At 27.6% G+C, this 26,026-nt stretch overlaps 1 protein-coding gene across 1 annotated transcript in view; it reads left to right on the top strand.

Annotated features, from left to right (window-relative positions):
* Nucleotides 1-25,691, top strand: part of LOC100210671 (centrosomal protein POC5) — a 32,443-nt gene extending 6,752 nt beyond the window's left edge. Inside the window, exons 2-9 of the mRNA XM_065813806.1 lie at nucleotides 10,451-10,641; nucleotides 11,819-11,889; nucleotides 20,469-20,598; nucleotides 20,726-20,914; nucleotides 24,752-24,811; nucleotides 24,894-25,116; nucleotides 25,233-25,391; nucleotides 25,474-25,691. Of these exons, the coding sequence (XP_065669878.1) occupies nucleotides 10,451-10,641; nucleotides 11,819-11,889; nucleotides 20,469-20,598; nucleotides 20,726-20,914; nucleotides 24,752-24,811; nucleotides 24,894-25,116; nucleotides 25,233-25,391; nucleotides 25,474-25,613 (1,163 nt within the window). The 3' untranslated portion in view covers nucleotides 25,614-25,691. The remainder of the gene's footprint in view (nucleotides 1-10,450; nucleotides 10,642-11,818; nucleotides 11,890-20,468; nucleotides 20,599-20,725; nucleotides 20,915-24,751; nucleotides 24,812-24,893; nucleotides 25,117-25,232; nucleotides 25,392-25,473) is intronic.
* The last annotated feature ends 335 nt before the right edge of the window (nucleotides 25,692-26,026 follow it).

Below are 26,026 nucleotides of genomic sequence, written 5' to 3'. Positions count from 1 at the left end.
ACATTTAAGTTTATGTATGTCCGTAAAACAAAAAATTTTTGTTTTACAGGCATACATGGAAACATACATAAACTTGAATGCTCTCAAAACATCTTGGTGCGGAAGAATAAAAAGCAAACACTAAAAACCTGCCAAATTAACAAACAAACTAATTTTATTGGTTCAAAAAATACACTGACTAAGTGAAGTAAAGTTCAAGAGTATTCTGTTAAAATGTTCAAGATTTGTTAAGTTTTGAGATTTCTAGCATAAATTGTTTTAAGAATATATTATCAAGCAAACTATTATTTTAATAATATGGTTCATTCTTGGAGCCACATCTGCAAAGCCGTAAATCTTCTAAACTATTATTATTTGTTTACAAAAATAAATGTTCTATAATATATATTTTTTTAAATTGTCAAAATTTTGAAAGTTTATTATAAATTATAGATTTTATTAAAGCGTGTACACAAAATAAATGTGAAAGTAGAAAAACAACTAAAAAAAAGTACTCTTCAATTTTTATTTTGAACCAAGTAATAACTTTGATACAATAATATGAGATCAAACATAAAAAAAAAAATCAAATTATTCCTGTGGGAATCTAATTAAACGTTGAGCTTTTGCTTTGGTGGTACCCATATGATTGCGCACAGAATAAGAATCAAAACTATTTGATGCTTTTTTAAATGATATTTTAATATCTTTAATGTTTTTGCAAAGTTTTTTTGTTTTTTTCATTTTTCTTTTATTAATAGCCCAGTACTTTTTAACAACTCTCAATTCGAGGCCGTTTGGAGAATTTTCTGTTGTAGGCACAAATTTCACATTATTTTTTTAAATACTATTCCATAGCTAGTTTACAATAATGGCTTGAAACTAAATCAGGCCAGAAAACAGGTCTGTTATCGTGTGATTTAATGAGAGGTAAAAAGCGTTTTTGTAAACACTCTGTAACATATTTGACCAGAAAGTGTGGACTAAGACATATAAGGTGGTGCTTGTTTTGTTCAGCAAACTTGTCTTGTTTTACGTATTTAAATTTCTTATCTGCTTTTCCTCTTTATTTAGAAATATAGTTATATTGCCATATATCTATTAATAGACAGCACCAGGATTTTGTTGATGATCGTACTTGACATAAATTTAGTTGTCTTTAATAATACAGAAATATTTAGAAATAAAATTGTCATAAAATATTCTGCAGCCGGTTCTTGCACTTTTTTGTTGAGTTTCAGATTGGTTGTACACTTTTTTTGCTTTAAAAAAATGAAAACTATGTTTATTTTAAACTTTTGCAACAAATTAATAAGAAAGTCCAAAAATTTTTGCACGTTTCCTTAGTGAAAGGCTTGGATAAATCTTAAAGCTGTTAAGCAGTTCTCAAACAAGTTTTATATCTTTAAAACTGTCCTTTCTTCTACCACCAGATTTGCGTGAGATCGATTTTGTTTGGGAAAAAGGTTGAATTACACAACTAACGGTGTATGGATGTATTTGCAGCGCCTTTGGCATCAAATTGTAGCTACTATTGGGATTTTCCAAACATTTGTGCATAATTTTTTTCTCTTATGTCTTTTTCTGTCATTTTTAAAACTAATTTTAAGTTGAATTGAAAAAGTAACACATATTTTGAAACCATTACATGTTGTAAACAAAATACAAAACAATTAAAAAGATTTTTAATATAGCCACTGAGAAAAATGACATACTTATTCTCTTACATTTATTTCGTGTACACGCTCTAGTATATTCTTATTTTTTGTTTAAAAATTATGTATTTTTTATATAAATGTAATTTTGTGTATCTGTTTTTATTTTTCAACAATAATTGCATTTTCAATGAAATTATTAATAAAATTATCAAAGTTATTAAAACTAATTATAAAATAAACATACAAGAAGTTTTTGGTTGCTAAACACAAACATGGATACAAAGTAACTTGCAGATGAACAAGCACTGCGCCTGAGGTCACGACAGAACACAAATATATATATATATATATATATAACTCCTAGCTGGTTGTCAGAAAGTTTTCTGTATTTTGTTAACACACAAAAAAAAATTAAAATGCAAAAATGGAATTTTTTTATTTATTACTTGATAGACTGCCTGCCCCAACCAAACCCTCAGTTGATGTAGCAGCACTCCATTGTGAGTCAGGCTATAAGATAATCAGTGTAGCATCACTCCCTTGTAGCAGCAGGCTATAAGATAGTCGATGCAGCAGCACTTCCTTGTAGCAGCAGTCTATAAGATAGTCGACGTAGCAACACTTCGTGCATGATTTACAGCAAAAAAAATAAAAATAAAAACATTTTATTAAAAAAAATAAAAATAAAAACATTGTTTATATTATTAAAAACATTCAGAATGTTTTTAAAAACATTCTGGTCATTAGGTTTGCATTTTTGCGGGTTTTTAAAAAAAACGATTTAATTCCAATTAAATTAATAGTTTTAACTTTATGACAACATGGAAATGTTAAATGAAAGTCAAAAGTAATTAATAGTGGTGTATTAATTACTTTATGTAATTGTATGTATTAATTACTTTATTATAATTATTTAATAGAGGTGGGTGGGGTGGATGTTTATAAATTAATTTTTAGAAAATTTTCCCATCCACCCTAAGCTCATTAAGCCCCCCTCCCCTCGTTTATTAATTTTTACTTGTTATCAACAAAAAAATTATTTCTCAAAACTAAAAAAAAAAATTAAGTGAAAATTGGCTTTACGAATTAAAAAACATACTAGTAACTGATAAATATTGAAACTTTCAGACTAAAATTCCCACCCACTTTTTTATTCCCATCCCCCCTTGTGTTTAGTCCTCTAGGACTCTTCAGTAATGTAATGATTTTATGGGACTAAATCTAAGCAATAAAACTAGAAAACTGTTTTGTGCAGAAACTGTAGAGTAGTGGGCAAACAGCAATGATGCATTCCATAAGGAGAGAGCTCAACAAAACTACAAGTTAAGGAGCTATATCCAACATTAGACAATATTGTTTCACAGCGCAAACATAATTACATACATAAAGCGACTTATGAGTGGATCAGCACCGCGCCAGAGGTCGAGACAGAACACAAACATACATGAACAAAACATGTGTTTGTTTTGCACGACACCAAAAAAATAAAAGATAAACAAATGAAAACAGAAAGCAAGTTAAATAAAATGTTGTAAAAAAATTAAAAATCATTTAGAAAAAAAGATTGTAAAGGTTATAAAAAATTTAATAACCTACTTTATTATTGTATTTTTCTCCTAAAAGAAGTACATCATTAATTTTTTGACATTTTATCAGCGTCTCAAAATGGTTGTGACATACTAGGTTTTAGAACCATTTAATAGGCAGTTCTTAACATCTTTGATAACACATTGCGGCTGTTATGTAGTACCAAATTTTCTATATCAAGATTGGTGACTTGACTACTTCCAGGATCTTCAGATTACACATTTTCAATTTGTACTGCCAACTTATGACATTATCCTTTAAGATGGCGATATACCTTTATTATTATAAAAAAAATTCACGAATAAAATTAAATAATTCAATAAAAAGTTGGTTCTCTTCGCAATGTAATAACTTATAAGATAAATTCACGGCACATTATGTAGTACTTTATACATAATACTTTTAACGAAACATAGTAAAATAACCATATTCATAAGTAAAAATTATGCTAAAATTATTTCCTGGACTGACAAATTAAAAAGTAAATCATTTTAATTTTACCTGATGTTTTGTCACCAAACAAGTTTTCTCAATAAACAAATAGTTCAACGCTGCTTTAACTAAAGTATCTTTTAATATAGCTGTTTTGTGCCTAGCACAAATATTACACCATATTTAACCAACTAATCCATTTACTTCCGTGTACTCAATAACTGATTCTTTCCCCCTAAAAAGAAAAGTTTTTAAGTTCTTAGATATTGGTTTACTAACTCTAACTAATTTTACTTCAGTTGCCATTCTTACAACTCATTATACTTAAACTTAAAGTTACTTTTTTCTGTTTTAAATACTAATTAAAATTAAAAAACCCACTTACTAAACACCATTAGTGGTATTGTGAAGCAGTTCCACTTCCTCTTCATAAAGTATTTTTAACCTTCTTAGTTGATTTTTATCTTGTTAATTTAATTTCTACAGTAACTCAATGATTTAATTATTTCATTAAATCATTGAGTTACTGTTCATCTTACTAAAAGAATTATTTCAAATATGTTAATCTTTTCAAACTATGTGTAAAATAGTTTATAACTTTTTTATTTATTAAATAATTTAGCTTAAATAAAACTAAAACTAGTGTTAGTTTTATTAGAATCTTGCTGAACTTTTCATAAGTATAAATTGGGATTTCTTATGCCAGTTTGCACTTATGCCAATTTGCACTTATGTTAATGTTTGCATATTCTTTCAGCGCACTAATGTCAGTTTGCACTTATGCTGATTTGTACTTGTTGAAGTTTTTGCAACTGTTTTGCAATTTTATTGCGTTTTTCATATTCTATTTGAAATTTCTTGTTAAAACTATTTTTAGTTAGGAACTTATTAGATGTTAACAACATATAAGATATAAATAGACATATTTCTATAGCTAACTTTTATTACATTTATTTTTGCAAGTAAATATAATGAGGAGAGTAACGTGAAAAAAAATAATTGCAAAATCATCTAAAAAAAAAAAAAAATAATTGCAAAGATGTGAAAAGCAATCCCGATATGCTTAATTCGAGCCCTGATATATATATAAATATATATATATATAAAAATATATATATATATATATATATATATATGTACATATGTATGTATGTGTGTGTGTATGTATGGATGTATGTATGTATATAGAAAATATCAGCCCTAGGGATAAGGGTCTGTATTTGGCAATGCTAAACTAATTGCTTATCTATAAGTGGTTGGTGATTTTTTTTCTATGTCCTTTCTAAGTTGTTATTGTAAAACCTTTATGTTAAAAATTTTGTGCTGACCAAAGTGCAATCAATAAATATTTTTACGTATATTTTGGTCGGCACAAAATTTTTAACATAAAGGTTTCACAATAACAACTTAGAAAGGACATAGAAAAAAAATCACCAACCACTTATAGATTAGCAATTAGTTTAGCATTGCCAAATACAGACCCTTATCCCTAGGGCTGATATTATAGATTAAGTTCAGCAATAAATTGCCAACCTTATTTTTTGCAAGTTATATGCTAATGATGCAAAAGTAATATCAGTTGTCAGATGTAGAAATATTTATTGATTGCACTTTGCAAATTGTGAACATTTGAAAAGTGCAATTAGTAAGCTATTGATTGGTCAAATAAATATTTACTAAGATTCTACACAAAAAAATATAAGGTTGTTTGTATTAGTAACAAATGAAAAATAGTATCTGATGCAGTGAAAAACTGCGCCATGGCACTTCTATGTGGCACATAATCAAACAGCATCTTTTTACATTGGTTTCTTACAATTATAAAAAGCTGTTTGTTTTCAAGAGAGTTTTTTGTTGTTGAAAAGATAAAAAAAAGTAATTATGATTTGCATGCTTTAAAAAGGGATGAAGCCCTGAATAGGCTTTAAAAAGCTTGACTTAAAACTGACAAAAAAGAATAAAAGTTTTCATACCTGTCTGGATTCAGAAAGTTATGTATCAGGTGCATTTGTCAGCAGAGAGATGAAAGATATCAGCTCAAATAGTAAATGACCGGAGTCAATATTTGACCGGGGCCAGGGTTTGTGACCGGGGCTGAATAAACACTTATACATCCTAAAGTACTTTTTTTTTTTCAAAATTTATGTTTGATTTTGTATATATATATGCATTTATAAACATTATGATCAACATAATCATGATCATCATTGTCATAGACAAGACACAAATCGAGGAATGAAGGTAAGCAATTAAGGGTTATCTGGAAAACAAGTCACTAAGTTAATTATCTAAATAGGAGATTGAGAAATACAGATGTTATGAGCTTATGCGAGCAGGGTCAGTGGTGTTAGAACTGAGCCATTTAGTGTGATAAGCTTAAAGTTGCTTATTTTTAAATGAAAATTATACCAAAATTAAAGTTTAAACAAAAAAATCATGGTTTTTCATTCAAAAAAGCAATGTTTTTTTTTTCAAATAAAAAAATACCTTTTTTTCAACCTTGTTTATCTCACAATTTGCCAAAAAAAAAGTATGAGAACTATGAGATATTATGACCCTTAAAACCTGATTTTAAGGTTTTTATAGCTTTTAAAAGTTTTTAAAAATAATTATTTTTATGTCTTTTGAATTTAAATAGTTCTAATCATACCAATCTTAATTCTATGGACAAATACTATAGACAAATTTAGTATTTAAATTTTTCAGAAGTGAAAAATTAAAATATGTAATAACAACAGTGCTGTATTGTGATATATTGGAACAAGCATACTTTCAAGGTGCCTGTAAATAGGGTGAAAATCAAGGCCACTAATATTTTACAAATACAAGTCTCCCAAATAAAAATACAGACTTTTAGGTCAACAATGGATTATCTTGCACAAAAAAACATAAATATTTTATGCATTCAATTATTATTGGAACACATATGCAATAATAAATGTTTATAATAAGTATATATAATTAGATAAATCTATATAATAAAATAATTGCAGTGTCAACCCTCGGAATTAGAAAAAATGAGGTCGGGAATAATTTGCTGACCTCAATCTTTTAAAGGTCGGCATCATATTGGCGAAAAAAATTTGGTACATAGGTCTTACCATAAAACATAGTAACAAGGTCTGCAATTTTTTGCCAACCTTAAACACTTTAAGGTTGGCAGTTAGGTCGACATTGCCGAATGCTGACTCTAATTTCGAGGGTTGCAGTGTAATGAAACCAATTAGAGAAGAATTATTAGACATAGGGTAGTTTTTGTTTCATCTGAATTGTTAATTAAATTGTCATATTTTAACAAATCACAAATTGTAACACTTTTAATTGAAAATTTGGAATTATTAATGGAGTTATTTTTTTACAAGTAAGGTAAAAGATTTGTTTTTTGTGGTATGTGTTTTTTGTGGTATGTTTTTTTTGTGGTATGTGTTTTTTGCGGTATACACTTTTTATGAAAAAAAGCTATAGAGTACTTGAAATGATCTGAATAGCTTACAAAACCTGTAAAAATGTGTACAAAACCATTCTAAACAAAAATTAAACATTTATTGTCTACATAGCTTAAACTACATAATTAAATTTCAAGAATTGAATTTTTCCTCTGTAAAACAAAATTTGAGGTGATTCAAGTTTTTCATTTTATTCTACACTTAATGGATTTCAGCTTTGATGATGATGATTATTATTTGAGAATACATAATTATCTTTAATATTTTTGATTTGTCAATGGGAATATAAAGTTAATTCAATTGATAAGTGACTTTAAAATTATGTAGATAATGAATATGTTTTTTGCTTTTTTTTTGCCCTTGATGTTTTTTCATCAAGGCCTAAAGAAAACATTACTGTCTGCTATTGCTTAGAAGCTAATGGTTCTATGTTAAAAACCCAGGTTGTTTTGAAAGAAAAGTTAATACAGATAGAAGATCTTGCATATGCTTCTAGAACTGTCAATAGCAATTTTCACCCAAACTGAATCTGGATGGCAAGATTATATTCAAAAGATTATTTCAAAAAATTGACGACAAATCAAAAGATGTTGTGCATCCTGTTTTCCTATTCTTAGACAGTCATCCAAGTCACATTAACTTATTTAAATGGTGCAAAGATTGGGGAATCCATATAGTGTCTTTTCCTCCAAATTGCACTCACATTCTTCAGATGTGTAATACATCAATTTTTTGACCAGCCAAATTAGGGTGGAAAAAAGAAGTATATAATTAGAAAAGAAAAAATGCTTGCAAAAATGGTGATGAGATAGAGTTTATAAAAATTTTAAAACTGATAGAATTATTACAAAATCAAAAATAGTTCATGGTTTCCGTGGTACAGGAATTTTTCCACTAAATATTGAGAATGTTCATCTTGAGCGATGTATTGGACTAGATAATGATTCTGAATCTGCTTCCAATCAGATGTATAAGTAACTTCTGAATGTTTTGAAATTCCTACTTTTTCAAACGCTGCTTCATCTAGTAAAAACATTATCAGTAATGAACTAACTGCTCCTGTTCAAGGTAATCATACAGATTGTTGATATAAATAAAATGGTTTATTATTTTGATTAAAAATTTTTACATTTATTTTTTCATTTAGAATCTTGTAGTGTACTGATTAAAAAGGCAACAGCTATTCTTCATTATGTCTTGAAAATACAGGAAAATATAGAACCATTGCATAACCTTTTGAGATACACCCCTGGTTACTATATTCTGAATTCTTTAATTATGAAGAAGCAGTTTTATATACTTTCATCAGCATTTCATAACGGCAGTTCCATTTTCTTCAACTTTAATTTAGGATGTGCTCAAACTTCGAGAACTAATTAAATGCAAAACAAATTGAAAATATTAAAAAATTAATTATGGAATCTTTAGGAGTGACAAAGTTTTGAAAATGTACAAAAAAGAAGACAAAGAAAAGAAAAAAAGGAAGAAAGGTAGAAGATTTGTGAAAAACAAAATACAATTCAAAAGAAGGTATTAAAAAAAAATAAAGATGGAAAAAGCATACAAAAGATTTAAGTCATTTGAGCCTGTTGCTAAAAAGGAGCATGAATGACCAGCTGAAAATATTTAGTAATATGCTTGTTTTTAGTTGTTTTAAGAAATGAAATTCAAATTTCTTTTATTCTTACAAGCTCAAGTACATTTAATCATAATGTTTCTTTATAAATTTATTTATTTATTTAATGTTTTTTTATTAATTTTTTTTGCGAAAAAGAGTTTGTAACATCGTTTTTTCAAATACTGCAAAAAATAAATTTTTCTACCACAAAAAACAAATTTCACACCAGAAAAAATATATTTATACACATATAATTCTTCTTTAATGCACATTTTGCTGCATATTTCATTTGAAGAGAGTATATAAGTAAAAAGTTTTAAGTAAACAAAGTTTCAAAGAGCGGAATACAGCAAAAAACAAATCTTTTACCCTAGTTAAGTATTTATAGTGGTTCCATTTGAGACTACCAAATAAATTAGCAGGCTGCTGCAGATTTATTTCTTCTCAAAGTTCAAAATCATTAATATTGCTAATAATGATTGTAAGTTCATACAAGTTTTTAATAGTTCTGATCTATTTTCAAATTTTGTTGATGAATATTGTACAGTATTTGAAACCTTGTAATTTTATTTGTTGACATTTTTCTCTTATTGATTTATTTGGAATAGAATAAAAGTTAAAAACTTTCAAATTATGTTTTGAGTGTACAATAAAGTCATTGGATTTGTTATCAAAAATGAATTTACTTCAATTTCAAGAACTTCTGCTATCTTCTTCACCATTAACTTTTACAAAAAAATTTTTACTTTCATCCTGATGGTTTAAAAAGGAAAACTTTTTTCTTTATTTAAAAAAAAAGACTTTTGAACATTTTAAACCTTTATAATTTAAGTTACATTTAAAATTAAAATAAAAAAACATTGCGCATCCTAATTTATATTAAGATTAACTCCTTATAAAAGAATAATTATTCTTTTACTAAGATTTGTATGAAACAATATTGACCTACCTTAACTGCATCCACCTAAATATGGCATCTAAACTGTGAAACTTCTTAAAATCATCTGTGGTGTTTTTAAGAAGTTTCACTTATAAATTTTGACTATGGGCCCTGTCTGTGATGGGATTGATTCTATATTAGAACTTTATGGAAAATGTTGTAGGAGTGTCGAAGGACATTAACAATCTACTTAATTAAGATATAAGTTTTGTTTGTTTCTGTTTTGCAAATTTGATTGTGTCAATTCATAGTTTGTCATTTTATGTATATGTAATATATATATATATATATATATATATATATATATATATATATATATATATATATATATATATATATATATATATATATACACATATATATATATATATATATATATATATATATATATATATATATATATATATATATATATATATATATATATATATACACACATATAAGTTTATATATGTGAATAATGAAAATATGTTTATATTATCATGTTTAATATTGTATGCTTAAAAAAGTGCTCAATAGATAAACTAGAGCTATATTGTATATAGCTCTAGTTTATGTTACTGTTACTCACAGTACCAGGAATTAGCTAAATACTAATGTTTATAGTACAATGTAATATTGCTACTCTGAGTTTCATGTGTTACCACAATTGTCTGCAAGTAGTAAAAAAAGGTAGCAAAATGAAATTTTTACTACTTGCCTATATATAAATATGTGTGTGTGTGTGTGTGTGTGTGTGTGTGTATGTGTGTGTGTGTTACCTATAATAAAATTATCATTTAAAATATAGAATATTCTACTACAGCTGTTAATAACAGTTCTACAAACAAATTGAAGGTGGAGTCAAAATTAAATACAGGTTTAATTGCAATGTCTCCTCAAATTGAAGCCATTGTATCAGCTCAAAATGGTGAAAGTGACCTTGTACGCATGGATAAGAACATGGATACTTGGTGTTTGCAGCTTAAAAGAAATGTTTTGGCATGGTTTGCTTTGTTGTTAATTTTATTAACTAAACAGTTTTTATTATTTAGCAGCATATATTTATTATAATTTTTTTTCTGTTGACCTTTAGTCTTCTATCAGACCTTTTAGACCTTTATTAATAATGGAAGATTGTTCAAAATTAGTTGCTGTTCTAAATAAAATGTTAATAAAATTTGTTATTATGCTGTTAAAAAAGTAAAACTGATTTTAAAGAATATTTTAAGCATAATATTAAAAAAAAAGTTGTATTTAAAAAAGATATTAAAAAAAGCAACCCTTATTGTAAATATGTTTTAAGTATGCAGGTATGTTTTAAGTATGCAGGTATGATTTTCCTTAAAAAGAGAGACAAGTAGTAAGTAATCCCCTGTATAAATATGGAATACAGCCCTAGTCCTTGCTATATAATAATATTAGCAGGGTTGTTAGCTGGGGCTATGGTATAATGTATAATTCATTATATATTATGCTTTTTTTATTTGTACTGGCATATAATATGCATATGTATGTATATAAACATATATTTGCTATTTATTTTTATATACATCAAAGTTCGAAGAATTTATGTCTAGTTTAAGAGTGCCGTGTCAACTGCTTAGTAGCAAGCTTGTTGTTATAACATAAAAAATATTATTTATTTATTACATGTCTTACTGCTTTGTTTATTAATGCTATTCATTACAATGTGTTTTATAATGTTTTAAACATGATTATATATATATATATATATATATATATATATATATATATATATATATATATATATATATATATATATATATATATACATATATATATATATATATATATATATATATATATATATATATATATATATATATATATATATATATATATATATATATATATATATTATATATATATATGTATATATACATACTTTTTTTGCATGCTGACACTTCAGATTGGCATTAATATGCTGTAGTATTGCACAAATAGGTCAGTTTTAATATTGACATTGCCGAATGCCAACCTAGATTTTGAGGGTTGTATGTGTGTGTATCTATTTGATACAGGGAGAACATTTAAGGATGTTTTATTAATGTTGTTTTAACTTGTAAGTTACAATAATATCAAATGTAGTATTAGTAAGTGATTAAATTTGCTTTAGTATTTTATTTTTTGTAGTTTTTGAATTTCTTTGTTTCAGGGAGAACTTGCTGACATGAAGTTGATGCATATCCAACAGCAAGAGCAAATGGAACAAGACTTAAAGAACAAGTGAGTTTCATTTTTATAATTTATTATTAGTGAATTGTTTTAGACTTTGACAACATTTACATTTTTAAGTTTGTTTTCATTTTGCAAATTGCTAAAATATTTTCTTGAAACTTTAATCCATCTTGATGTTTTTAGATGTTTGTTAATTTGTGAACTTACTTTTAGATTCAAAACAGCATCTAAGTGGCCATTATTACTTATATTCTCTTATTTGTTTATTTATGCTTATATTGGTTTTGGTTTTTAAAATTTATATATATATATATATATATATATATATATATATATATATATATATATATATATATATATATCAACCCTTGGAATTAAAAAAAATGAGGTTGGCAATAATTTGCTGATCTCAATATTTTAGAGGTCAGCTTCAGGTCGGCAAAAAAAGATACAAAGGTCTTACCTTAAGACATAAAAACGACGTTGCCAATTTTTTCCTAAACTCAAACTCTTTTAGGTCAGCGTTGCTGAATGCTGACTCTAATTCTGAGGGCTGTATATATATATATATATATATATATATATATATATATATATATATATATATATATATATATATATATATATATATATATATATATATATATATATATATATATAGCCCTCAGAATTAGAGTATATATATATACATATATATATATATATATATATATATATATATATATATATATATATATATATATATATATATATATATATATATTATATATATAGCCCTCAGAATTAGAGTATATATATATACATATATATATATATATATATATATATATATATATATATATATATATATATATATATATATATATATATATATATATATATATATACTGCCCTCAGAATTAGATATATATATATATATATATATATATATATATATATATATATATATATATATATATATATATATATATATATATATATATATATATATATATATATATATATATATATATATATATACTGCCCTCAGAATTAGATATATATATATATATATATATATATATATATATATATATATATATATATATATATATATATATATATATACACACTTTTAAAGACCGTAGGTACAAACACAAAAACTCATTCCAATATGAAAGCAAAGCAAATTCAACAGAGTTTTCCAAGTTTATGGGGGAAATTTAAAAAATGGGATATACAAATCCTATTATTACATGGAAAATCATCAACAAAGTGCAACCGTTTAAACTTGGAGGACAATCATGCAGCCTTTGCCTAACTGAAAAGTATTACATATAAACATCAAAAATGAAATTATTAAACAAAAGTAATGATCTGGTATCAAAATGTTGCCATGAAAACAAATTTTTTATAAACAACTTTAACGTCATCAAAGCAGACATTGCATAATAATATTTTTGTAATTAAATTTTTTTGTCATCAAGATTATTTGTAATATCTGATGATCGCCATAGGCGTGAAACTCTGAGTCATTTTACTTTAACTACCAGATGTTATTATCTAATTTTAAAGAATATAATTCGCTCTATGCTGTATTGAGCACTCTATGCCGGTATTTCCAAAACTATTATTATATTATATTGCTCCTTTATTAAGCACTCTCTAAAATAGCGGTCACGTTAAATGATTATTGAAAATATGGAACAACTTTTTTTAAACTACTCAATGACAAACATATCTACACCAACAAAGAAATTATACCTGATCTACTTAACGGAAAAAGTTGAATCATTAATAAAGAGAATGAGATTGAAGGCTCTGTTTTACGATAAAAAACTAAATCAAGTAACTATTTACTATTTTGATTTTAAATCAAGAAAATTGCAGTCTCCTGAAATTGTAAATTTTGAAAATGATTTACTTAAAATGATAAAAAATATTAATTTCAGTGCAACCAAATGCCATTTCCAAAATCATGGTGATATTAGCAAGAAAAAGTCTACATCTTTGCAGATAAGTTGAATAATATTTATGAACTTGAAAAGGCATCTTATAATAAGCTTTACAACGAAAATGTAACAAAAACATATAAAAAATCTGATGGAAAGCAATATAATACCATTAATATTGAAGCAAAAACAATCAGAAAAGATTTAGGCATCGACGACAAAATGAAGTGTCTTGCCATGAGTTCAACATTTATAACCATTAAAGACCACAAGGAAGATTTCGCTAATAACACAAATTGTCAATTGATCAACCCATCTAAAACGGAACTTGGAAAAGTGAGTAAAACTTATCTTAAAAATATCAATAATGTAGTGAGAAAAGCCACATTTATAAACCAGTAGTACAACACAAACAACGTGACAAAATGGTTTTATAATATTCAAGACAAAAAAAGTTGTACTTTTATCCAGTTTATTTCTGCATATTGCTTAGTGTGATGTAAAGATTCATGAACAAACTAGTTTTTTTTTGTTTTTGTTTTTTTGTTATTTCACCTCCCCAAGGCCCAGAAGGCCACTACAGATGAGGAGGCTACTTAATTGTGGTTATAACCCTCTCTCAACTCTATAACTCCGAAACACAAGCCTTGACGAACAAGGCCGCTGCGCGGAGAAACAAGTTGAGCGCGGTACTACTAGGGATGTGGTGGGGATCGAACTCGGAACTTCTCGCTTATGAAGCGAGTGCTCTACCACTACACCACTACCGCATATAGTTCATGAATCTTTACATCACACTAAGCAATATGCAGAAATATCAGACAAAACACTTGACGTTATAAATCACTGTGGGTTAAGAGACTTTGTGACCCAAACTTTGGCGTCACTATGGGCAGTTTTGACGGGGCAGTGCTATGCTAGCTTGTCAGTTATTATACGCAACATATATAGATTACAGTCTAATGGATTGTATAGAGATGATGGTTTGTTCTGCTTTCATAAGATCAGTGGACTTGAATTAGAAAAAAAAAAGAATAATCTTGTCAACCTTTTTAAGGATAAATTCAATCTAGAATTAACAGTAAAATCGAACTTAAAGATTGTAAATTTTTAAGATGTTACGTTTAATTTATCGGATTGTTCCTTTCGACCATACAGAAAACCAGGTTTTCTGTATGGTCGAACTACCCTTCTAATATTATCAACCATACCAACGATGTTATCCAAATGAATTAGCAATATTTTATCCAACAAAGATGTTTTTGACAAAGCTGTATCTTTTTATGATAACTCCTTGGAGTCTTATGGTTATCAAGAAACAATCTGTTATAAACCAAATCATACCGCAACAAAATCAAAATCAAGATCAAGTAACATTTTATGGTTTAACCCTCCTTTTGCGCTTAATGTAAGAACAAATGTTGAAAGAATTTTCTTAAATTTAGTTAAAAAACACTTTCCGAAATCTCATAAATTTTATAAACTCTTCAACAAAAACAACTTAAAAGTAAGCTACAGCTGTTTTCCTAACATCAAAAATATTATCACTGCTCACAATAAAAATTTTTTATCTAGTACTAACACCTCAACCAACAATGCGACTGATAACAAACTTCGCAATGCCCTTTAGAAGGAAAATGCCTCCAAAAAAATATAGTATACTGCTGTAACATAAAAACTTCACCACAAGATAGTGGATTCAATTATATTGGACTAACAGAGAATACTTTTAAAGACCGTAGGTACCAACACAAAAACTCATTCCTATACGAAAGCAAAGCAAATTCAACAGGGCTTTCCAAGTTTATGTAGGAAATTAAAAAAAGGGATATACAAATCCTATTATACACTGAGGAAAATCATACAACCTTTGCCTAACTGAAAAGTATCACATAATAACATCAAAAATGAAATTATTAAACAAATGAAATCAGCTAGTATTAAAATGTCGCCATGGAAGCAAATTTTTTATTAACATATTTAACGTCATCAAAGCAGACGTTGCATAATATTTTTGTTATTAAATTTTTTTGTCAATCTTAATGACAAAATATACATAGGCGTGAAACTCGGAGTCATTTTTCTTTGACTAACAGGTTATTATTTAATTTTAATGAATATATATTTAATATATTGATATTATATATATATATATATATATATATATATATATATATATATATATATATATATATATATATATATATATACATATATATATATTTTTTTTAAAAGTTAACATCTTAAATAAGCTTTTATAAAATTTAATTAAGTTGAAACATCTGGTAAAGTATGTAAACTTATCCTCTTTCTTATAATAAATTACAATATTTCTAAGGGTTATATATACTCTCGTTATTCAAGTAATATAAAAAACCGTTAAAAAAACAAACAAATAATAAAACTTCAGTGTAATGTCTTCTTGCGTCTTAAAAAAGAAAAATAAGGTTTCCAAAACGACGATGTGACGTAATCACCGTCGTCTTCATTCAAACCGCCTTCACCCGGAGAACACTGGTGAAACTGTATTTCCAAGGACTCTCTCACTTTTCTCTTAAAATAGTCTTCCTCTACTTTAACAGTGTTGTTATTATTCCAGCCAAAGGCACCATGGCAATTTCTGGAATGCCCCGCTACGGCCCGATTTTTCCATTTTCCCTCAAAAGTATGTTTTTGATGTTGGCAAATGCGAGTTGAAACCTTGAGTTTTGTTTTACCTACATAGAGCTTTCCACACGAACACTCCAGTTTGTAGACTCCTGGGTAAGAGTTGTTGGGAAGTCGAGGCTTGTTTTTTTGAGTTATTAATTGTTGAAGGTTTTTTGGTGATTTAAAAACTGGAGTATAGCCTACACTTTTAAATATCTGTTTTAATTGATTACTTAATTTTGGTACCCATGGTAGAGAAATATAATTTGGTTCTAGTTTTTTGATGTTATTGTTGTTGCTTTGTTGATTATTTTGCTTATTGTTTTTTATTTTTTTGACAATGTTTTGAAGTATTTTTTTATTATAACCATTTTCTGTAAACATTTCTGTTAGAAACTTTAATTCATGGTTTATGTGTTCTTTACTGCATAATGCAAAAGCTCTTTGGATAAAACCTTTAAATACACTATAAATTATTTTTGGATCGTGACAAGAATGCGGCTTTATTTGCACATTAGTTATTGCATCTTTGCGATAGATATTAAAAAGATATGTTCTGGATTTGTTATTTGTTATTGAGAGATCGAGAAAATTTATTGTGTGTGAATCACTTTCTTTTTCAATCGTATATTTGATATTTGTGTGTTGATTATTTAACAAGTCAAGAAAACGTTCTGATTCTGCCTCGTTTATAAAACGAGAATGGATATCATCTACATACCTTTTAAATGATTTTACACATATTGGTGGCGTAAGATATTGTGCCTGTAGTAACGCTTTTTCTTCATAATGTTGTAGAAAACTCTCTGCCATTACTACCATTAATGATAAACCTATAGGACCAGCATCTTCCAATGTGTGTATGTTTAGTTTTGTTAAGATTGGAGGTAGTTTGGATGAGATTTACTAAATAATTTGATAATTTATATTTACTAAATAATTTGATAATTTATATCTAGGTGATCCTATTGTGTTTACTATAATTCGCATTGGGTAGTTATTAGTTGGCTTGTGTGCTTTGATGACACCATATAATCGTGGAGGAGTGGCGTCACTTGGATAAATTGATCTATATTCATTTTTTGTAAACTTTGTTTTCAGATTTCGTAAAGTATTCTGAACTTTGCGAAGGAGTTTTTGAGTTGGATCATAGTTTATGATTTTAGATTTTCCGAGTTGTTCTTCAATTTTTTTAAGAGCATCGGTTTTATTAATTCGAACAAAGCCTGATCCTTTATCGAACGGATAAATACTAATTGTGTTGCTAGACTTAAGTTCTTTGAGAGCTTTAAACTGATCCTTATCTAAATTTGTAGAAACCGGTTTATGAATTTTCAAAACTCGAAGTACATCTTGTCTAAGTTTATTTGCATCAGTATTTTTGTTTGAATACTTTAACTTTAAAGCTGCCGTTTCAGTTATACTTATTATATCCATATATGGAACTTTACTTGGAATAGGAACAAAGTTAGGTCCTAAATCTAGTAATTTTTTGTGATGTGTCATTAAGCATGATAAAAGTTAAAAAAGATCTACTTCTACATGCCCAATAGCTAGCAAAAAAAAAGATATTTCAACAACATAATTTCAATCAAAAAATTAGAAGAATTTATAAAATCATGTGTAAATAATGAAGATTTTCAAAAAATTACAAACATTGCAGATAAGTCCTATGAATATATGTTTTTGCGATCGAGAAATAAACTAAAAAACAAATTTGATTTATTAATCAAGGAAAGTAGATATAAAGATAATGATAACCAAAGAAAGTACAAGTTTATAAAAGAAATAACACTTAATTTATGTGCTGATAATATCCCAACACATCACAAAAAATTACTAGATTTAGGACCTAACTTTGTTCCTATTCCAAGTAAAGTTCCATATATGGATATAATAAGTATAACTGAAACGGCAGCTTTAAAGTTAAAGTATTCAAACAAAAATACTGATGCAAATAAACTTAGACAAGATGTACTTCGAGTTTTGAAAATTCATAAACCGGTTTCTACAAATTTAGATAAGGATCAGTTTAAAGCTCTCAAAGAACTTAAGTCTAGCAACACAATTAGTATTTATCCGTTCGATAAAGGATCAGGCTTTGTTCGAATTAATAAAACCGATGCTCTTAAAAAAATTGAAGAACAACTCGGAAAATCTAAAATCATAAACTATGATCCAACTCAAAAACTCCTTCGCAAAGTTCAGAATACTTTACGAAATCTGAAAACAAAGTTTACAAAAAATGAATATAGATCAATTTATCCAAGTGACGCCACTCCTCCACGATTATATGGTGTCATCAAAGCACACAAGCCAACTAATAACTACCCAATGCGAATTATAGTAAACACAATAGGATCACCTAGATATAAATTATCAAATTATTTAGTAAATATAAATTATCAAATTATTTAGTAAATCTCATCCAAACTACCTCCAATCTTAACAAAACTAAACATACACACATTGGAAGATGCTGGTCCTATAGGTTTATCATTAATGGTAGTAATGGCAGAGAGTTTTCTACAACATTATGAAGAAAAAGCGTTACTACAGGCACAATATCTTACGCCACCAATATGTGTAAAATCATTTAAAAGGTATGTAGATGATATCCATTCTCGTTTTATAAACGAGGCAGAATCAGAACGTTTTCTTGACTTGTTAAATAATCAACACACAAATATCAAATATACGATTGAAAAAGAAAGTGATTCACACACAATAAATTTTCTCGATCTCTCAATAACAAATAACAAATCCAGAACATATCTTTTTAATATCTATCGCAAAGATGCAATAACTAATGTGCAAATAAAGCCGCATTCTTGTCACGATCCAAAAATAATTTATAGTGTATTTAAAGGTTTTATCCAAAGAGCTTTTGCATTATGCAGTAAAGAACACATAAACCATGAATTAAAGTTTCTAACAGAAATGTTTACAGAAAATGGTTATAATAAAAAAATACTTCAAAACATTGTCAAAAAAATAAAAAACAATAAGCAAAATAATCAACAAAGCAACAACAATAACATCAAAAAACTAGAACCAAATTATATTTCTCTACCATGGGTACCAAAATTAAGTAATCAATTAAAACAGATATTTAAAAGTGTAGGCTATACTCCAGTTTTTAAATCACCAAAAAACCTTCAACAATTAATAACTCAAAAAAACAAGCCTCGACTTCCCAACAACTCTTACCCAGGAGTCTACAAACTGGAGTGTTCGTGTGGAAAGCTCTATGTAGGTAAAACAAAACTCAAGGTTTCAACTCGCATTTGCCAACATCAAAAACATACTTTTGAGGGAAAATGGAAAAATCGGGCCGTAGCGGGGCATTCCAGAAATTGCCATGGTGCCTTTGGCTGGAATAATAACAACACTGTTAAAGTAGAGGAAGACTATTTTAAGAGAAAAGTGAGAGAGTCCTTGGAAATACAGTTTCACCAGTGTTCTCCGGGTGAAGGCGGTTTGAATGAAGACGACGGTGATTACGTCACATCGTCGTTTTGGAAACCTTATTTTTCTTTTTTAAGACGCAAGAAGACATTACACTGAAGTTTTATTATTTGTTTGTTTTTTTAACGGTTTTTTATACTACTTGAATAACGAGAGTATATATAACCCTTAGAAATATTGTAATTTATTATAGGAAAGAGGATAAGTTTACATACTATACCAGATGTTTCAACTTAATTAAAATATATATATATTATATATATACAATATCAATATATTAAATGTATATATATATTTAATATATTGATATTATATATACATATATATATATATATATATATATATATATATATATATATATATATATATATATATATATATATATATATATATATATATATAATATCAATATATTGAATATATATATTTAAATGAATTGGAACTATGTTTAAATGAGTTGTCATATTAGGAGTATCTTTTGTTCATTTTTGTATACTTTATGATAACTTTATCAAGAAACTTAAAAGAAACTTTTTAATTTTCAGTAAGCCATAAAATTAATTTTTTTTTCTTTTAAAGATTCTCTATTGAAATAATGCGTCATGACCATGAGTTGGACAGCATGAGAGAGCTATTGTTTACATTTGAGCAAAACTCAAAACAAAAAGATGAAGTTATTGCAAATCTTTCTGAGACTCTAAACAAACAGGTCTTCGAAATTTCTAAATTTTTTAATTATTTTTTATTTCTCTCTGAAAAAGATACAGGTTAATTTTTTTATTCCTATATCAGAAGGAAAGGTATAAATGTTAATGATTATTTAGTTTTTACTTTAGAAGGAACGGTGTGATAAGATCAGGTTATTTAGCATGTGGAGATTAAAATACAATGATGAAAAGCGCTTAGCATTTTGCTTGAAAATTGCTGACAAATATTACAAAAAAGTGTTATTATCAACTGTATGGAGTGCTTGGAGAGGAATAATATCACAAAAATGGAAACAGCGTGTAGAGAAAGCGTGTCAGGTACGTTGTATATTATATCACTTTGATCAGTTTAAGTGGAATTTAAAGCATTCAATGATTATTTATAGAAGTTGATATTTTTGTTGGATTTGATAAAAGACCGTAAGTTACTAAAATGTCAATTTTTTTATAAACATTTTATGTTAAACTAAAAAACTGTTAAAAATTTTAAATGAAAATATCTTAAGCTTGCTTTAGAATTATTTGATTTATCAATTATTTTGGAACTTATTGGTAAACCATTAAAGACTATTTTAAGCATACACTAGTTTTAATTAGTCTCTCATAGTTAATTAGTCTCATTTAGTTACTTAGTCTCATTTAGTTACTTAATCTCAGTTAGTTACTTAGTCTCAGTTGGTTACTTCAACTTAGTTAGTTACTTAGTTTCATATAGTTACTTAGTCTTAGTTACTTAGTCTCAGTTAGCTACTCAGTTGGTTACTTATTCTTAGTTAGTTATTTAGTCTCAATTAGTTATTTAGTCTTACATAGTTACTTAGTCTCTCATTGTGACTTGTTCTCACTTAGTTACTTAGTTTCATTTTAAACAATATTTCGTTCGATTTTTATATTGTTATAATAGTTAATCATGGAGCGATTTATACTAATAAAATTATTTCAGTTTACATATATACTCTCTAGTAAGAATTTAGTTACCAGGATAAAAACTCTTAATCAGAGAGTTTTTCTGATAATACGGCATTGAATTGTATTTTTTTTTTTTTTATAGGTGATAACAGTTCCATTATTAATGATGACAGTTCATGATTTTAAATGCCAAGTTTTTAAGGTTATGTATTAACCATGAGCGAGACTAGGTTTTTTCAAACCGAGACGAGACCGAGACGAGAAGTTAGTACTTCTCGTGAGACCGAGAACGAGACAAGACGAAAAATTTAACAAATTTTGAAAACAAATTTATTAAAATCCAAGTAAAAAAAAAAATGTAAACATGGTTTTGACACAAATGACATTTGTCAAATGTAAACAACTTTTTCAAATATTAATTCAGAATTTTTTTGCCAAACTTTTCCAACAAGACAATGTTTTCTCTGATTAAGATGATTTCTTCTACTTTTTCTGGGCATAAGTTGTGTCTGGATGATCGGACGACATTTCCACCTAAGCTAAAAACTCTCTCTCTGATTTAGTTGAACTTGCTGGAATAGCTAAAATTTGTCTAGCTAATGAAGAGAGTCTGGCAATGTGTTTGAATGCAATTTCCACCAATCAAGAATCGGAAAGTCTTTTTTGGCATCAGGGAGATATTCATACTGGCACATTTCGCTCAAAATAGGATTCAGTTCAGATGTTGGCTCTTGTGTTTCAAGTCTGTCGTTTACCTTGCGCTTCCGTTTTGAATTAGGGAACAAATCTGCTGAAAGGACTCTGGCAACAGGTTGGCACTCAACATTATCCTTAACCTGTGAGGCTAACCATTCTTTTGTTGTTTGAAATTTTTTGAAGAGCTTCAAGTGAAGTCCCATTAAAGCAGGATTTAAGTAGTTTGCTGCAGCACTCAATAAGTTTCCAGTGTGACAAAGAGGAAATCTTTTCTCAATGCAGCTTTTCAAGTTTTTTGCATACAAGACACCGTAGCCATTTTTTCCATCCGTCTCAATAAATTGATCAATTTTGTCATGGATTAAATAAAGAGAATCGACAACAGTGTTAATTGTTGAAATAGACTCAGCTGACCGCGTTTCTGTAGCTTCTTTAAGTGGTGCCAAAATTTCTACTGCTCCCTCAATTGATTTCCACTGTGATGCACTGATGGTCTTATATACCTATACCATATAAAATACCTTCATTTGCACATAAGCTGATAATTGCACTCTTTAGATGTAGGACAGAAGCCATGCAATCCAGTTCACTATTCCATCTTGTGTCAACAGATTGGCGTAACTGTCTAAAATTGATTCCTTGAGCGTCTGATTCTGATTCAAGCAACTCAGCTGCAACTGTCGACTGGTGAGTTAAAGAAGCCAAATTTTTGCATGTTTGCAACGCATTATCCATTCCAGCAGTCATTCCAAATGAGTCTCGTTGCAAAATATGATTGTTGCACAAGTATTGGTCAAAGCGCTTTGACAATTTGACTGCAAGTTTCATGTTTCTTGCCTGGTCGTTCACGCAGTACAATGGCAAATCAACAGGCAAATTTAGTTCTTCTAAGAAAGAATCCAGCCTTCCTTCAATTAAGATACCTGTGTGTCTGCCTGGGAACTGTTGAACATGGGGTGTCCAGTGATGTAGTCTCCAGTTTTCGTCAATAGCATGAAAGGTCCAAGAGATGTAGCTGTCCTGAGCTCTAGAAGTCCGAAGGTCAGAAGTAAATGCAGCACTTTTAAGATTTGGCGTAATCTCCGTTATTATGCTCTTCATTCCAGCTTGAACTTCTCTTGACCGAATTGAAAGCTTTCTTGAATATGTTGTTCTGTGATGAAGGCTCAGTTAAGGGTTTGCAATGTCAAACAATTTCTTGAAACCTCTTCCTTCGACTGCTGAAAAGGATGCCAGATCAGTGCAAAAGTAATCCAGCATTGCAGAGTCAAACTGTTTTTAAATGGAATTGTCTTTGTCATATTTAGACTTTGTTTCAAGCATTTCGACAATGGTTCGTTGTTTCTTCTTAGGAGGAGGAAGGAGAGAGTCATCAGTTTTTTCAAAATACTCAACGTAATCTTGGCTGTGTTTTTTTTCGAGGTGACGGTGAAGTCCGCTTGTGTTTCCATCTTTTGTTTTCAAAGACTTTTTGCACGCCTTGCATTCAGCACCATCACTTATTTTTTTTAAATATATCTACAGATTTTGTTTTTTTTTGGTGACATTTTTAATCGTTGAAATGATACAAGAATATTTCTTTTCAATATGAACAATATGTGTCAAGTTGAATTCCACTGGTAAACTAATGAAATTAAGTCTAAAAAGCACCATTTTATACAAAAAGTTTTTGTATTTAAAATCTAATTAAAATATTTAAAACCTAATTAAAATTTTTTAATTAGATTTTTAAAAAAAATCTAATTAAAAAATCTAATTTAAATTTAATTTTTTTTTGTCAAAAACAAATTTAATTTTTAATTAGATTTATTAAAATCACAGAGTCAAAATATTAATTAATTAAAAAAACATATTATTAAGCATTTTGTAAATTATAATAATTTTTAATTTGGAAAATAATATAATATTTAAGTCTCGTTCTACTTCTCGCGAGAATTTTCTATTTCTCGTTTCTCACGAGAAGTCCCATTTCTCACGAGAAACGAGAACGAGACGAGATCTCGCTCATGGTTATTATGTATGTTTCTTTACATACACAAATGTTACTAAGAAAGATTTTAGATTATTTTAAATAATAAAAATGTAGCCGCATACTATAAAAATTTGTACATATTTTATGTAGATTTCTGATTGAATTTTTCGAACATGACTTCTCGTTCTTTTTTCGTTTATTGTTTTTAATTTTTAGAGTTAATAAAAAATGAATGCTAATATGCAAGTAGATTGTTTTATCATATGAGTCAGAATCGCTTATATGATATAGTATTCTACATAGATAATAAAGAATCTATAAAGAATTGCTTTAAATTCTTTGAATTTTTTTTAATAGTTGGTTACCTTCTTTGTAAATTTACTATATAAATTTATATATTTGAGAAATTTATGAATATTCATTATGCTTAACTTGTTTCGTGTATTGTAATTTTAAATGAAATCCTTTATCATTGGCTTTTTCGCTTGTTATGTTAAAATTAAAGAAAACAATCCTAAAAAAATATATATATATTTTTTTTACGTTTTTTAATAAATTGTTACTTTATTTTGAAATAGATTAAGTCGCAAGAAGTATGTTTAAAGCTGTCAGAAGATAACGAACAAAAACTTCAATCCGTAGGATTTTGAGTTTTTTAATTTCAACCATCAATTTTTCCTTAGTTAACTTTTTATTATTTTTTGATTGCTATTTGTTTAGCTTCACCAAGAGTTAATGAAAGCTCGTGATGAAATTTCAAAAATGCAGTCTGAAAGAGAATGTTATGAAGAAACAATGAAAAAGGCATTTATGAGAGGTGTCTGCGCTTTAAATATGGAAGCAATGAATATCTTTAAAGGAGAGTCCGACTCAAATGACATGTACAGACGAAGCCATGTTCCTTGTTCATCAAATCCAATATCATCTTGTAAATCCGAAAATGGTTAACTTTTTTTGTTTTTGTTTTATTTATTTTGCTTTAAAACCAATCTTTTCAAGTTGATAATTTTATATTAGATTTCGGTTATTTTTGTTTTGTTTTTAAAGTTTTTCTTTCAGAAAAAATAGAAAAGATGGTGAATTTTACTCAAGTAACCGAAAACTTGAAAAAAAATGAAAATACTTCATCCATAATTTCAACAACATCTATATCAAAACCCTTCAATGTAAAGCTTACCGCAACAAAAAGTTGTTCGAAAACATCTAAACCAGTTACCGGTACTTTTTTATTGCACTATTTATATAATACTTTCTTTTTCTGATTGATCTGCCTAATTAGTAATATATTCATGTTGTGTAGGCCGGAATCCAATAACATCTGTTAAAATAGAAAGACACGTACCTATTATTGATTCGTATCCATACAACACAAAGTCTAATGTTGAAACTTTAAGCAAAAGAAAACATTGTTCAATATCTTGTGCCAAAGTTGCAAATTAAGAATTTAAATCTCTTTTTAATGTATTTATTTTATATATTAATTATAGCCATGTTTAAATATAAATAAATTTTTTAAAATATGAATTCTTAATCGTGACGGGATATCTCAGGTATCGTAAAAGAAAATGTTTTTGCAATATTAATTTTCCCCGATCTTAAATTTACTAGTGAAAAGCAGCATCGTGTATAAAGCAACAACCAAATATTTTTGTTAAAAAAAATGTACAAATTACTTTCGTATTATACATTTACCGTCATTAATTCCACATAAATCTAATGGATAAAGATAAATCATGTTAAAAAATGGGACCAGGGGTGGAATTAACATTTTTTGGTGTTTTGAGCTAACCTCTAGACATGGAGAAAGTAACTAAAATACCATTTTTAAATTGAGGAGGTTCCAATTTTATATG

This window comes from Hydra vulgaris, chromosome 12, assembly GCF_038396675.1.
Source record: "Hydra vulgaris chromosome 12, alternate assembly HydraT2T_AEP".
NCBI classification, from domain to species: domain Eukaryota; kingdom Metazoa; phylum Cnidaria; class Hydrozoa; order Anthoathecata; family Hydridae; genus Hydra; species Hydra vulgaris.
Note: the sequence above shows the minus strand (reverse complement) of the source record. Positions and strands in the feature narration are given on the sequence as shown.